We start from the raw sequence: 17,500 nt of genomic DNA, 5'->3' as shown, positions 1-17,500 counted from the left end.
ATATTTGGACTTAAAACAAGACAAAAATACTAAGTAAGAAAAGCATTTTTTGCAGTGTATAGCGGTTTTATCAGGGCATATAAGACATACTCACATTAAATATCAACAAAAAAAACCCTGAAGCTGAAGATTCCTTAAATAGATGACGATCTTTCCAACCACGGCAGAAAGGCTTACCTTGCATGGAAAAGTTTATTAGCCAACATGGCGTTCATAGATGTCTTGTACTCCAGATAACCACTGAAGGAGGGATACAGAGAGAAGGAAAACTAATTATAGACAGATTGATTACACAACAAGTCCTGACACGTTCTGTGCACTGCAAAAAATGCTTTTCTTACTTAGTATTTTGTCTTGTTTTCAGTCCAAATATCTAAAAAAATCTTACATTAAGAAGCATTTACTAGACCAGAAAAAGTTTTTGCCTTGTTTTGGGAGGAAATAATTCAAAATTAAGGAAGTTTTTGCTTAAAATAAGCAAAATAATCTGCCAGTGGGGTAAGCAAAATAATCTTAATTCAAACAGAAAACAAGATTATTTTTCTTACCCCATTTATTCTGATTATTCTGCTTATTTTAAGCAAAAACTCCCTTAATTTTGAGTTATTTTCCCCCAAAACAAGACAAAAACTGTGGCTTGTCTAGTAAATGCTTCTTAATGTAAGATTTTTCTGATATTTGGACTGAAAACAAGACAAAAATACTAAGTAAGAAAAGCATTTTTTGCAGTGTGGTAAACAACCAGAGGCGAGTCTTACGCAAACGAGATGCTTCTTGCACTTTTCTATTGTGTAAAAACAGAAGCAGTCTTGGCTTACCTCGAGAAGGGCTCTGGATGTTTATGACCCTACACACGTAATGATTGGTCAGATGCTTTATGGTGTTGGGTCGACTGTTTGGCTCTCCACCAGAGCGCATCGGTCATGCTTGAGCTGCAATACTACGCTCTGCCTTCATGCAGCTACAATTAGTTCGTCACTAACTGGCTAATGGTGCGAATTACAAAATTACGAGGTGCTGAACATTAAATGCCTGCAACATTTTTCCAGACCAAGCATTTAAAAAGCTTGAGCTATTTTCCTATGTCACTTAACAATATATTCCGGGTGAAGTCAATGTTTATTCAAGACATAAATGTGTCTTTCAGTCGAGCTGTTTCAACACTATCCTGTTGTGGTTCATGAGCGCCTGTTAAAAGAGTCTTCAGGCGATGTGAGTGAAGTGTTAATGAGGGATGGGGCTGTAATTAAGCTGCGCTTGGGTCAGTGATGATGAATAAGGATGCAGGGCTCCAGATGGCGAACAGCTTTTTTTTTCCTGGTGGTGCGGCTCAATTTTCTCACTAGTGCCTCCACCACATGCCCAACTGATAAGAGCTTAGTCGGTCTTAGTACACGGTGTAACTACAGAAGAGTCAAGTTTTAAACAGGAAAAATATCGAAACTCTAATGCTGCTTTCAAAATCACGTCTAGTTGGACATTTTGAATCCATTCTCGCGTCCACAGTGAATTGGACACGTGTATAAATCGAGTGTTTGAAGCGAAATAGATGCGCGTTCAAGACGCTCCAGGAGAAATATGTCATAAAACACAGCTCTGCCTCTTTTCATTTTCATTAAAAATATATATTAAACATTAATAGCCACACAAATGTGGTCCAGGCGACGCCTACATTATCTCCACTGCATGTGTATTTAAATATCCTAAAACATAAAGTTATGAAACTTCTCTTTGCCCTCAGTCAAAACTATTTGGCAGACAACAAATGATGATTCATGAGAGCAAAGATCGGCCGTTAGATCAGCACAAGATGAATTATATCTGATGTTTAACCACTACAGGACATCAGAGCAGCGGCAGACGGCAGAAGGACTGGCCGAGGAAAGGCTGCTCTCACCGGGGTTAATGAGCGCTGAGCGCCGCTGATCCACTGGAGCTCACACACACACACACACACACACACACACAAACACACCAGATCACATGATCAACTCCACACACACCAGATCACATGTTCAACTCCACACACACCAGATCACATGATCAACTCCACACACACCAGATCACATGATCAACTCCACACACACCAGATCACATGTTCAACTCCACACACACACCAGATCACATGTTCAACTCCACACACACCAGATCACATGTTCAGCTCCACACACACCAGATCACATGTTCAACTCCACACACACCAGATCACATGTTCAACTCCACACACACCAGATCACATGTTCAACTCCACACACACACCAGATCACATGTTCAACTCCACACACACCAGATCACATGTTCAACTCCACACACACCAGATCACATGTTCAACTCCACACACACACCAGATCACATGTTCAACTCCACACACACCAGATCACATGTTCAGCTCCACACACACCAGATCACATGTTCAACTCCACACACACACCAGATCACATGTTCAACTCCACACACACCAGATCACATGATCAACTCCACACACACCAGATCACATGATCAACTCCACACACACCAGATCACATGATCAACTCCACACACACCAGATCACATGTTCAACTCCACACACACCAGATCACATGTTCAACTCCACACACACCAGATCACATGTTCAGCTCCACACACACCAGATCACATGTTCAACTCCACACACACACCAGATCACATGTTCAACTCCACACACACACCAGATCACATGTTCAACTCCACACACACACCAGATCACATGTTCAACTCCACACACACCAGATCACATGTTCAACTCCACACACACACCAGATCACATGTTCAACTCCACACACACGAGATCACATGTTCAACTCCACACACACCAGATCACATGTTCAGCTCCACACACACCAGATCACATGTTCAACTCCACACACACCAGATCACATGATCAACTCCACACACACCAGATCACATGATCAACTCCACACACACCAGATCACATGATCAACTCCACACACACCAGATCACATGTTCAACTCCACACACACACCAGATCACATGTTCAACTCCACACACACCAGATCACATGTTCAACTCCACACACACACCAGATCACATGTTCAACTCCACACACACACCAGATCACATGTTCAACTCCACACACACCAGATCACATGATCAACTCCACACACACCAGATCACATGATCAACTCCACACACACCAGATCACATGATCAACTCCACACACACCAGATCACATGATCAACTCCACACACACCAGATCACATGATCAACTCCACACACACCAGATCACATGATCAACTCCACACACACCAGATCACATGATCAACTCCACACACACCAGATCACATGATCAACTCCACACACACCAGATCACATGATCAACTCCACACACACCAGATCACATGATCAACTCCACACACACCAGATCACATGATCAACTCCACACACACCAGATCACATGATCAACTCCACACACACACCAGATCACATGTTCAACTCCACACACACCAGATCACATGTTCAACTCCACACACACACCAGATCACATGTTCAACTCCACACACACCAGATCACATGTTCAACTCCACACACACACCAGATCACATGTTCAACTCCACACACACACCAGATCACATGTTCAACTCCACACACACCAGATCACATGTTCAACTCCACACACACACCAGATCACATGTTCAACTCCACACACACCAGATCACATGATCAACTCCACACACACCAGATCACATGATCAACTCCACACACACCAGATCACATGATCAACTCCACACACACCAGATCACATGATCAACTCCACACACACACCAGATCACATGTTCAACTCCACACACACCAGATCACATGTTCAACTCCACACACACCAGATCACATGTTCAACTCCACACACACCAGATCACATGTTCAACTCCACACACACCAGATCACATGATCAACTCCACACACACCAGATCACATGATCAACTCCACACACACCAGATCACATGATCAACTCCACACACACCAGATCACATGTTCAACTCCACACACACACCAGATCACATGTTCAACTCCACACACACCAGATCACATGTTCAACTCCACACACACACCAGATCACATGTTCAACTCCACACACACACCAGATCACATGTTCAACTCCACACACACCAGATCACATGATCAACTCCACACACACCAGATCACATGATCAACTCCACACACACCAGATCACATGATCAACTCCACACACACCAGATCACATGATCAACTCCACACACACCAGATCACATGTTCAGCTCCACACACACCAGATCACATGTTCAACTCCACACACACCAGATCACATGTTCAACTCCACACACACCAGATCACATGATCAACTCCACACACACCAGATCACATGTTCAACTCCACACACACCAGATCACATGATCAACTCCACACACACCAGATCACATGATCAACTCCACACACACACCAGATCACATGTTCAACTCCACACACACCAGATCACATGTTCAACTCCACACACACACCAGATCACATGTTCAACTCCACACACACCAGATCACATGTTCAACTCCACACACACCAGATCACATGTTCAACTCCACACACACACACACCAGATCACATGTTCAACTCCACACACACCAGATCACATGATCAACTCCACACACACCAGATCACATGATCAACTCCACACACACCAGATCACATGTTCAGCTCCACACACACCAGATCACATGTTCAACTCCACACACACCAGATCACATGATCAACTCCACACACACCAGATCACATGTTCAACTCCACACACACCAGATCACATGATCAACTCCACACACACCAGATCACATGATCAACTCCACACACACACCAGATCACATGTTCAACTCCACACACACCAGATCACATGTTCAACTCCACACACACCAGATCACATGTTCAACTCCACACACACACCAGATCACATGATCAACTCCACACACACCAGATCACGTTCAACTCCACACACACCAGATCACATGATCAACTCCACACACACCAGATCACATGATCAACTCCACACACACCAGATCACATGTTCAACTCCACACACACACCAGATCACATGTTCAACTCCACACACACCAGATCACATGTTCAACTCCACACACACACCAGATCACATGTTCAACTCCACACACACACCAGATCACATGTTCAACTCCACACACACCAGATCACATGTTCAACTCCACACACACCAGATCACATGTTCAACTCCACACACACACACCAGATCACATGTTCAACTCCACACACACCAGATCACATGATCAACTCCACACACACCAGATCACATGTTCAACTCCACACACACCAGATCACATGTTCAACTCCACACACACCAGATCACATGTTCAGCTCCACACACACCAGATCACATGATCAACTCCACACACACCAGATCACATGTTCAGCTCCACACACACCAGATCACATGTTCAACTCCACACACACCAGATCACATGTTCAACTCCACACACACCAGATCACATGATCAACTCCACACACACCAGATCACATGTTCAACTCCACACACACCAGATCACATGATCAACTCCACACACACCAGATCACATGATCAACTCCACACACACACCAGATCACATGTTCAACTCCACACACACCAGATCACATGATCAACTCCACACACACCAGATCACATGATCAACTCCACACACACCAGATCACATGATCAACTCCACACACACCAGATCACATGATCAACTCCACACACACACCAGATCACATGTTCAACTCCACACACACCAGATCACATGTTCAACTCCACACACACCAGATCACATGATCAACTCCACACACACCAGATCACATGTTCAGCTCCACACACACCAGATCACATGTTCAACTCCACACACACCAGATCACATGTTCAACTCCACACACACCAGATCACATGATCAACTCCACACACACCAGATCACATGTTCAACTCCACACACACCAGATCACATGATCAACTCCACACACACCAGATCACATGATCAACTCCACACACACACCAGATCACATGTTCAACTCCACACACACCAGATCACATGATCAACTCCACACACACCAGATCACATGTTCAACTCCACACACACACCAGATCACATGTTCAACTCCACACACACCAGATCACATGTTCAACTCCACACACACACCAGATCACATGATCAACTCCACACACACCAGATCACGTTCAACTCCACACACACCAGATCACATGATCAACTCCACACACACACCAGATCACATGATCAACTCCACACACACCAGATCACATGATCAACTCCACACACACCAGATCACATGTTCAACTCCACACACACCAGGTCACATGATCAACTCCACACACACCAGATCACATGTTCAACTTCACACACACCAGATCACATGTTCAACTCCACACACACCAGATCACATGTTCAACTCCACACACACCAGATCACATGTTCAACTCCACACACACCAGATCACATGTTCAACTCCACACACACCAGATCACATGTTCAGCTCCACACACACTAGATCACATGTTCAACTTCACACACACCAGATCACATGTTCAACTCCACACACACCAGATCACATGTTCAACTCCACACACACCAGATCACATGTTCAACTCCACACACACCAGATCACATGATCAACTCCACACACACCAGATCACATGTTCAACTCCACACACACCAGATCACATGATCAACTCCACACACACCAGATCTCATGTTCAACTCCACACACACCAGATCACATGTTCAACTCCACACACACCAGATCACATGTTCAACTCCACACACACCAGATCACATGTTCAACTCCACACACACCAGGTCACATGATCAACTCCACACACACCAGATCACATGTTCAACTTCACACACACCAGATCACATGTTCAACTCCACACACACCAGATCACATGTTCAACTCCACACACACCAGATCACATGTTCAGCTCCACACACACTAGATCACATGATCAACTCCACACACACCAGATCACATGTTCAACTCCACACACACCAGATCACATGTTCAACTCCACACACACCAGATCACATGTTCAACTCCACACACACCAGATCACATGTTCAACTCCACACACACCAGGTCACATGTTCAGCTCCACACACGCCAGATCACATGTTCAGCTCCACACACACCAGATCACATGTTCAGCTCCACACACACACCAGATCACATGATCAACTCCACACACACCAGATCACATGTTCAGCTCCACACACACCAGATCACATGTTCAGCTCCACACACACCAGATCACATGTTCAGCTCCACACACGCCAGATCACATGTTCAGCTCCACACACACCAGATCACATGTTCAGCTCCACACACACACCAGATCACATGATCAGCTCCACACACACCAGATCACATGTTCAGCTCCACACACACACCAGATCACATGTTCAGCTCCACACACACCAGATCACATGTTCAGCTCCACACACACGCCAGATCACATGTTCAACTCCACACACACCAGATCACATGTTCAACTCCACACACACCAGGTCACATGTTCAACTCCACACACACCAGATCACATGTTCAACTCCATACACACCAGATCACATGTTCAACTCCACACACACCAGATCACATGATCAACTCCACACACACTAGATCACATGTTCAGCTCCACACACACCAGATCACATGTTCAGCTCCACACACACCAGATCACATGTTCAGCTCCACACACACCAGATCACATGTTCAGCTCCACACACACCAGATCACATGTTCAACTCCACACACACCAGATCACATGATCAACTCCACACACAACAGATCACATGATCAACTCCACACACAACAGATCACATGATCAACTCCACACACACCAGATCACATGATCAACTCCACACACACCAGATCACATGTTCAACTCCACACACACCAGATCACATGTTCTACTCCACACACACCAGATCACATGTTCAACTCCACACACACCAGATCACATGTTCAGCTCCACACACACCAGATCACATGTTCAGCTCCACACACACCAGATCACATGTTCAACTCCACACACACCAGATCACATGATCAACTCCACACACAACAGATCACATGATCAACTCCACACACAACAGATCACATGATCAACTCCACACACACCAGATCACATGTTCAACTCCACACACACCAGATCACATGATCAACTCCACACACACCAGGTCACATGTTCAACTCCACACACACCAGATCACATGATCAACTCCACACACACCAGATCACATGATCAACTCCACACACACCAGATCACATGATCAACTCCACACACACCAGATCACATGATCAACTCCACACACACCAGATCACATGTTCAACTCCACACACACACCAGATCACATGTTCAACTCCACACACACCAGATCACATGATCAACTCCACACACACCAGATCACATGTTCAGCTCAACACACACCAGATCACATGTTCAACTCCACACACACCAGATCACATGATCAACTCCACACACACCAGATCACATGTTCAACTCCACACACACACCAGATCACATGTTCAACTCCACACACACCAGATCACATGATCAACTCCACACACACCAGATCACATGATCAACTCCACACACACCAGGTCACATGTTCAACTCCACACACACCAGGTCACATGTTCAACTCCACACACACCAGATCACATGATCAACTCCACACACACCAGATCACGTTCAACTCCACACACACCAGATCACATGATCAACTCCACACACACCAGATCACATGTTCAGCTCCACACACACCAGATCACATGTTCAGCTCCACACACACCAGATCACATGATCAACTCCACACACACCAGATCACATGATCAACTCCACACACACCAGATCACATGATCAACTCCACACACACACACCAGATCACATGATCAACTCCACACACACAACAGATCATATGATCAACTCCACACACACCAGATCACATGTTCAACTCCACACACACCAGATCACATGTTCAACTCCACACACACCAGATCACATGTTCAGCTCCACACACGCCAGATCACATGTTCAACTCCACACACACCAGATCACATGTTCAACTCCACACACACCAGATCACATGTTCAGCTCCACACACACCAGATCACATGATCAACTCCACACACACCAGATCACATGTTCAGCTCCACACACGCCAGATCACATGATCAACTCCACACACACCAGATCACATGTTCAGCTCCACACACACCAGATCACATGATCAACTCCACACACACCAGATCACATGTTCAGCTCCACACACACCAGATCACATGATCAACTCCACACACACCAGATCACATGTTCAGCTCCACACACGCCAGATCACATGATCAACTCCACACACACCAGATCACATGATCAACTCCACACACAACAGATCACATGATCAACTCCACACACAACAGATCACATGATCAACTCCACACACACCAGATCACATGATCACTCCACACACAACAGATCATATGATCAACTCCACACACACCAGATCACATGTTCAACTCACACACACCAGATCACATGATCAACTCCACACACACCAGATCACATGATCAACTCCACACACACCAGGTCACATGTTCAACTCCACACACACCAGATCACATGATCAACTCCACACACACCAGATCACATGATCAACTCCACACACACCAGATCACATGATCAACTCCACACACACCAGATCACATGATCAACTCCACACACACCAGATCACATGTTCAACTCCACACACACACCAGATCACATGTTCAACTCCACACACACCAAGATCACATGATCAACTCCACACACACCAGATCACATGTTCAGCTCAACACACACCAGATCACATGTTCAACTCCACACACACCAGATCACATGTTCAACTCCACACACACCAGATCCACATGATCAACTCCACACACACAGATCACATGTTCAACTCCACACACACCAGATCACATGATCAACTCCACACACACCAGATCACATGATCAACTCCACCACACACCAGGTCACATGTTCAACTCCACACACACCAGATCACATGATCAACTCCACACACACCAGATCACATGATCAACTCCACACACACCAGATCACATGATCAACTCCACACACACACCAGATCACATGATCAACTCCACACACACCAGATCACATGATCAACTCCACACACACCAGATCACGTTCAACTCCACACACAACAGATCACATGATCAACTCCACACACACCAGATCACATGTTCAGCTCCACACACGCCAGATCACATGATCAACTCCACACACACCAGATCACATGTTCAGCTCCACACACACCAGATCACATGATCAACTCCACACACACCAGATCACATGTTCAGCTCCACACACACCAGATCACAATGATCAACTCCACACACACAGATCACATGTTCAGCTCCAACACGCCAGATCACATGATCAACTCCACACACACCAGATCACATGATCAACTCCACACACAACAGATCACATGATCAACTCCACACACAACAGATCACATGATCAACTCCACACACACCAGATCACATGATCAACTCCACACACAACAGATCATATGATCAACTCACACACACCAGATCACATGTTCAACTCCACACACACCAGATCACATGATCAACTCCACACACACCAGATCACATGATCAACTCCACACACACCAGGTCACATGTTCAACTCCACACACACCAGATCACATGATCAACTCCACACACACCAGATCACATGATCAACTCCACACACACCAGATCACATGATCAACTCCACACACACCAGATCACATGATCAACTCCACACACACCAGATCACATGTTCAACTCCACACACACACCAGATCACATGTTCAACTCCACACACACCAGATCACATGATCAACTCCACACACACCAGATCACATGTTCAGCTCAACACACACCAGATCACATGTTCAACTCCACACACACCAGATCACATGTTCAACTCCACACACACCAGATCACATGATCAACTCCACACACACCAGATCACATGTTCAACTCCACACACACCAGATCACATGATCAACTCCACACACACCAGATCACATGATCAACTCCACACACACCAGGTCACATGTTCAACTCCACACACACCAGATCACATGATCAACTCCACACACACCAGATCACATGATCAACTCCACACACACCAGATCACATGATCAACTCCACACACACACCAGATCACATGATCAACTCCACACACACCAGATCACATGATCAACTCCACACACACCAGATCACGTTCAACTCCACACACACCAGATCACATGATCAACTCCACACACACCAGATCACATGTTCAGCTCCACACACACCAGATCACATGTTCAGCTCCACACACACCAGATCACATGATCAACTCCACACACACCAGATCACATGATCAACTCCACACACACCAGATCACATGATCAACTCCACACACACACCAGATCACATGATCAACTCCACACACACCAGATCACATGATCAACTCCACACACACACCAGATCACATGATCAACTCCACACACACCAGATCACATGTTCAGCTCCACACACACCAGATCACATGTTCAGCTCCACACACACCAGATCACATGTTCAACTCCACACACACCAGATCACATGATCAACTCCACACACACCAGATCACATGTTCAACTCCACACACACCAGATCACATGATCAACTCCACACACACCAGATCACATGTTCAGCTCCACACACACAGATCACATGTTCAGCTCCACACACACCAGATCACATGTTCAACTCCACACACACCAGATCACATGATCAACTCCACACACACCAGATCACATGTTCAACTCCACACACACCAGATCACATGATCAACTCCACACACACCAGATCACATGTTCAACTCCACACACACCAGATCACATGTTCAACTCCACACACACCAGATCACATGATCAACTCCACACACACCAGATCACATGTTCAGCTCCACACACACCAGATCACATGTTCAGCTCCACACACACCAGATCACATGTTCAACTCCACACACACCAGATCACATGTTCAGCTCCACACACACCAGATCACATGTTCAGCTCCACACACACCAGATCACATGTTCAACTCCACACACACCAGATCACATGTTCAACTCCACACACACCAGATCACATGTTCAGAGAGGAGCTCTCTTTATAAACCACAGATTTGAGCTTTAAACAACTACATTTTCACCTGAAAAAGTTTTAAAACTACATTTTGTGACACAATATTAGTATTTTTAAATTATGTGGGGTTTCTCATCACGTCACTTCACCACGTGACAGCATTGAGCAGGCTCCTGATTGGTTAACGCAGCGCGAATTGATGCCAAATTTCAGATTTTTCAACTCGGGCGTCAGACACGAATTCGCTTCAGCGTGAATGCACAAAAAGAACCACTCGCGCGTATCGCACAAGACACTCAATTTGAGTCATATTTGCGCCATTCCCGCCGCAGGACCTCCAGATGCGCGTCAACACGCCTTTCCATTGACTTAGCGCCAGCCAATCACTCGCTCCAGACGCTCTATTCTCGTTTGGTGTGAACACAGCATTAGGTCAATTTTTGAGAGAGATGCTAACGGTCTAATCAGATTCAATGATCTATGCTAAGCTATGCTAAAAGTGCTACCGCCAGACCTGGAGATCGGCTGAATGGATTAAAAAACGGTCAAATTCAACTGTTTAACTCTAGAGGAGACGGAAAATCAGCCTATTTCCAAAAATAGTGGCATGTTCCTTTAAAAAAAGGGGGGGGGGGGGGTGAAACACTGTCAATTTCATGTCAATCTTGAGTACCGAGTACCTATAGAGTAGTATTGCATCCTTCATATCTCCGAAAAGTCTTTAGTTTTATTATATTTATTAAAGAAAGATAGACTGTACCGAGTCTTTCCGAGAAAAACCGAGCGGCTGGAGGCGTGTCGTGTGGGCGGAGCTAAAGAATCACGATCGCGCAGCTATTGCGTTGAGAGCGTCTGAAATCTCTAACATCCTTAAACGTGGAAAATAAAACGTTATCCTAAATAAACCATTGAGATCAATCAGATTCAGCCACACATATGATCCAGAATCTGATCTAGAGGCTGAAATTGAACAGGAGCAGCAGCGGCGACTACAGCAGGACATGGTGTGTACTGGAACTTTATATATTCGCTTAGCGGCTTGTCATGCGCGAGTTTTACAACATTTTTGTGTGTTTACTCGTGGTTTATGAGGACATAATTTGCTTTATGGACTATTATATGTGATTTAATGTTAGTAGTAGCAAGCGTAAAGGTTTTGCACGTCAGACTAGTGCGTGTTTACATAGAAAACAATGGAATAGCAGCGCATTTGAATGAACGAGCCGATAACTAACAACACAAAGACATTGGAAGCAGTTTTCCAACACACGACCCTGAACCTTAATCGCTGGAACCGCTACAAATCCCGAGTTGAACTGGGGCTTGTTCATAAACCATCGTCGGCGAAATGCAGGGAACAAACAAAAACACTTGCACAACTCCGTTGCTGCTCCGCAAAAAATAAACTCCATCCCCTATGCCATTAACGCTGGGGTCTTTGGGAAGCTGTGCAGGGTTGTCTTGCCCTGACAACCAAAAACACACTTCTTTGGTGACATTGTTGATTTGGTGAAGTCCTGTGACTGCAGCTCAGCCGATGACTTCCCTAAAGCGTTTGCTCTCTCGCTCTAGTCGCCCACCCTTCCGGGAGAAGAGCCCGTCACTTTGGCCCATACTCGGAAAAAACGTTCCGAAATTTATGAGAAACCGGAAGGAGTAATTTTGGCACAGAAATACTCCATCAAAGACCCAAGTCTTTAACAGAGTAAAAAGCTCACTGTGCATGAAACAGCACCCCCCCCCCCCCCCTTAAATATTATTCTGAATAGTAGTCATTCTTTTGTGAATGATTGATAAAAGTGACACTAATTAGTGGAGAAATGTGCTTCAAACATGACTAAAATACAATTACTTCCTGTAACTTCTCAAGAGCACCAGCTCATTTTCTGAAGTCAGAGGCCGATCCAGGCATTGATCCAATCACACACATGAGTGATGGAAATGATATACGCATGACTTGGCATTGCTGAAATCTAATTTTCTTTGCCTATCTAACATATTCATGCATAACCTCCCAACTCAAAGAAGAAAGACTGACGCTGGCACTGATTGGCCTGGTATAAGCACATCTGGTTTGATCGCTGTAACCTGCGCGCAGATGTTTCCAATCACATGTAAGTGGCGTAACAGAGCACCTAAAGATCATTTCAACTCTAGTGTTCATATGCGTTTATGCTAGCATCCTTACTACGCTCAAAAGAAATAGAATTGGTGTAGAATTTTCACTAATTTCACAAATAATTACAAAGAAACAATGCGAAATCTTTAAGTAGAAAGACTGAAATATTATTATCTTTGTTTATTTACAACTTGGAAAAATCATTCGAATGTATTTCTTTTAGGTTTATTTCTCAAAGAGATTAGGGAATGATGTTGGCACTGACACTTTGAGTCTGTTAACTCTTTTATTTTCCTCCAGCACAGTCTCAAAGAAGTCACACTTTCCGCCTCATGCCATTACACAGATAAAACAAAAGACCTTTGTTGCTTTGTTGAACTAGTAAGGTGATATTCTAGTATCATTGAGATGCTATTATAGCTTTTATTCATATTTTAAATTCTTTTTTAATTTGATATTCTCTTCAATTTAAAGTTTTAGTCCTTTTTTAGGGATTGACCAGAATCTTCAAATATTTTTTCGATGGGTTGGTATTCGATTTTCGATTTTGGTATTCGAATATTTTTTTCGCACAAACATGGCATCCCCCTCAAAATGGTTCTCATTCACGCTTGAATATGTTTACATAATAAAATCAGGAGAAATACAATACTTTTTTTTTTTTTTTTACAATTATCTTATAGCCTAGCCGTTTTTAATAGGATAGACAGTTGAAGGAACCTAACCTCGTTATACTTAATAAATATATTAGCTTCTTCTTAGTGTTCCCTGCAGCAGAGCATTCTCTGTCTAGAGCACACAACTGCATGAGCTCATAAGGAAGAAGTGCATGCCTGAGCTTGTATTTTGGGTTAAGCTGCGTTGGTTTGACATTGTGGAAAATGGAATAATAGAATCAAAATGTATTATTAGCCTTTTTACCCGTTTACCAAAACGTTTTTATCCAGCTGAAAATGCCAGGTGCTCTGCTGAAAACGTCTCGCTGTGGGAGCTTGAGAGCATTTTGGCAACGCAGCGTTTTTTTCAGTTGAGACTCTTTGCTTGTAAAGCTGCGTTCACACCAAACGCGAATAGAGCGTCAGGAGCGAGTGATTTCACTGTTAAGTCAATGGAAATCTGAATTTTGGCGTCAATTCGCGCTGCGTTAACCAATCAGGAGCCTGCTCGCTGCTGTCACGTGGTGAAGTGACGTGATGAGGAACCACACATAATTTAAACATACTACTATTGTGTCACAAAATGTAGTTTTAAGACTTTTTCAGGTGAGAATGTAGTAGTTTAAAGCTAAAATCTGTGGTTTATAAAGAGAGCTCCTCTCTGAACATGTGATCTGGTGTGTGTGGAGTTGATCATGTGATCTGGTGTGTGTGGAGTTGATCATGTGATCTGGTGTGTGTGGAGTTGAACATGTGATCTGGTGTGTGTGGAGTTGAACATGTGATCTGGTGTGTGTGGAGTTGAACATGTGATCTGGTGTGTGTGGAGTTGAACATGTGATCTGGTGTGTGTGGAGTTGAACATGTGATCTGGTGTGTGTGGAGTTGAACATGTGATCTGGTGTGTGTGGAGTTGAACATGTGATCTGGTGTGTGTGGAGTTGAACATGTGATCTGGTGTGTGTGGAGTTGAACATGTGATCTGGTGTGTGTGGAGTTGATCATGTGATCTGGTGTGTGTGGAGTTGAACATGTGATCTGGTGTGTGTGGAGTTGATCATGTGATCTGGTGTGTGTGGAGTTGAACATGTGATCTGGTGTGTGTGGAGCTGAACATGTGATCTGGTGTGTGTGGAGTTGATCATGTGATCTGGTGTGTGTGGAGTTGAACATGTGATCTGGTGTGTGTGGAGCTGAACATGTGATCTGGTGTGTGTGGAGTTGAACATGTGATCTGGTGTGTGTGTGGAGCTGAACATGTGATCTGGTGTGTGTGGAGCTGAACATGTGATCTGGTGTGTGTGGAGTTGATCATGTGATCTGGTGTGTGTGGAGTTGATCATGTGATCTGGTGTGTGTGGAGTTGATCATGTGATCTGGTGTGTGTGGAGCTGAACATGTGATCTGGTGTGTGTGGAGTTGATCATGTGATCTGGTGTGTGTGGAGTTGAACATGTGATCTGGTGTGTGTGGAGTTGAACATGTGATCTGGTGTGTGTGGAGCTGAACATGTGATCTGGTGTGTGTGGAGTTGAACATGTGATCTGGTGTGTGTGGAGTTGATCATGTGATCTGGTGTGTGTGTGTGTGTGTGTGTGTGTGTGTGTGTGTGTGTGTGTGTGTGTGTGTGTGAGCTCCAGTGGATCAGTGGTGCTCATTAACCCCGGTGAGAGCAGCCTTTCCTCAGCCAGTCCTTCTGCTCTGATGTCCTGTAGTGGTTAAACATCAGATATAATTCATCTTGTGCTGATCTAACGGCCCATCTTTGCTCTGCCAAATCGTTTTGACTGAGGGCAAAGAGAAGTTTCATAACTAATTTATTTAAACATACATGAAATAATCAAGACATCACTAACAGGTTAAGTAGAATATAATGAATATATAGGCTAATATAGAGCATATATTCAGTGAAAGAGTTGATTTCTCTAGTGAACTCACAGCTGTGGACACTGAATGACTGCCTGAGGTAAATGTGATGCTACATGACATTGTTTAGTTTACGGCAGTAATATTGACGTCTTTCTGCCGTTGAAACACTGATTGAGCGATTACACCACATATGATACGTTTCAGTAAGTTGTAATGTATCCTCAACACACCTTCATGTTTATTCTTTAGGAAGAGATGATCGATCGCGTTCACGTGCGCGCCGCCGCTTGAACTGTGATGTGATCAGTCGCGCCACATTAAAGAGCATCAAAACGGCATTTATCGTTTGAATTTCGTGATAAATGTTGATGTTGGTGTGGGAACTCGGATTGAAGTGTATTCTGTGCTTAAAACATGCCCACTGTTCACTGATAAAGATTGCATTCGGTAAACGCGTGCACCGAACCGAAAGCCCTGTACCGAAACGGTTCGGTACAAAGACGTGTACCGTTACACCCCTAGTGGACACTTAGGGATGTGATGTGAGAACATTTTCCCTCACCGTCACATTACAGTGTGTGTGCACTGTGCGGCTGTGAATGAATGACAGTGCGGCCGTG

General features: G+C 44.6%; 1 protein-coding gene across 1 annotated transcript in view; it reads right to left on the bottom strand.

The window, feature by feature from the left end:
* ttll5 (tubulin tyrosine ligase-like family, member 5) overlaps window positions 1-17,500 on the bottom strand; it is a 241,876-nt gene that overhangs the window by 129,855 nt on the left and 94,521 nt on the right. The window contains exon 17 of the mRNA XM_079833468.1: window positions 178-240. Within this exon, the coding sequence (XP_079689594.1) occupies window positions 178-240 (63 nt within the window). The remainder of the gene's footprint in view (window positions 1-177; window positions 241-17,500) is intronic.

This window comes from Gobio gobio, assembly GCF_949357685.1.
Source record: "Gobio gobio genome assembly, chromosome: 13".
Classification (NCBI taxonomy): Eukaryota; Metazoa; Chordata; class Actinopteri; order Cypriniformes; family Gobionidae; genus Gobio; species Gobio gobio.
The sequence above is the reverse complement of the archived record's forward strand: the minus strand, read 5'-3'. Positions and strand labels throughout refer to the sequence as shown.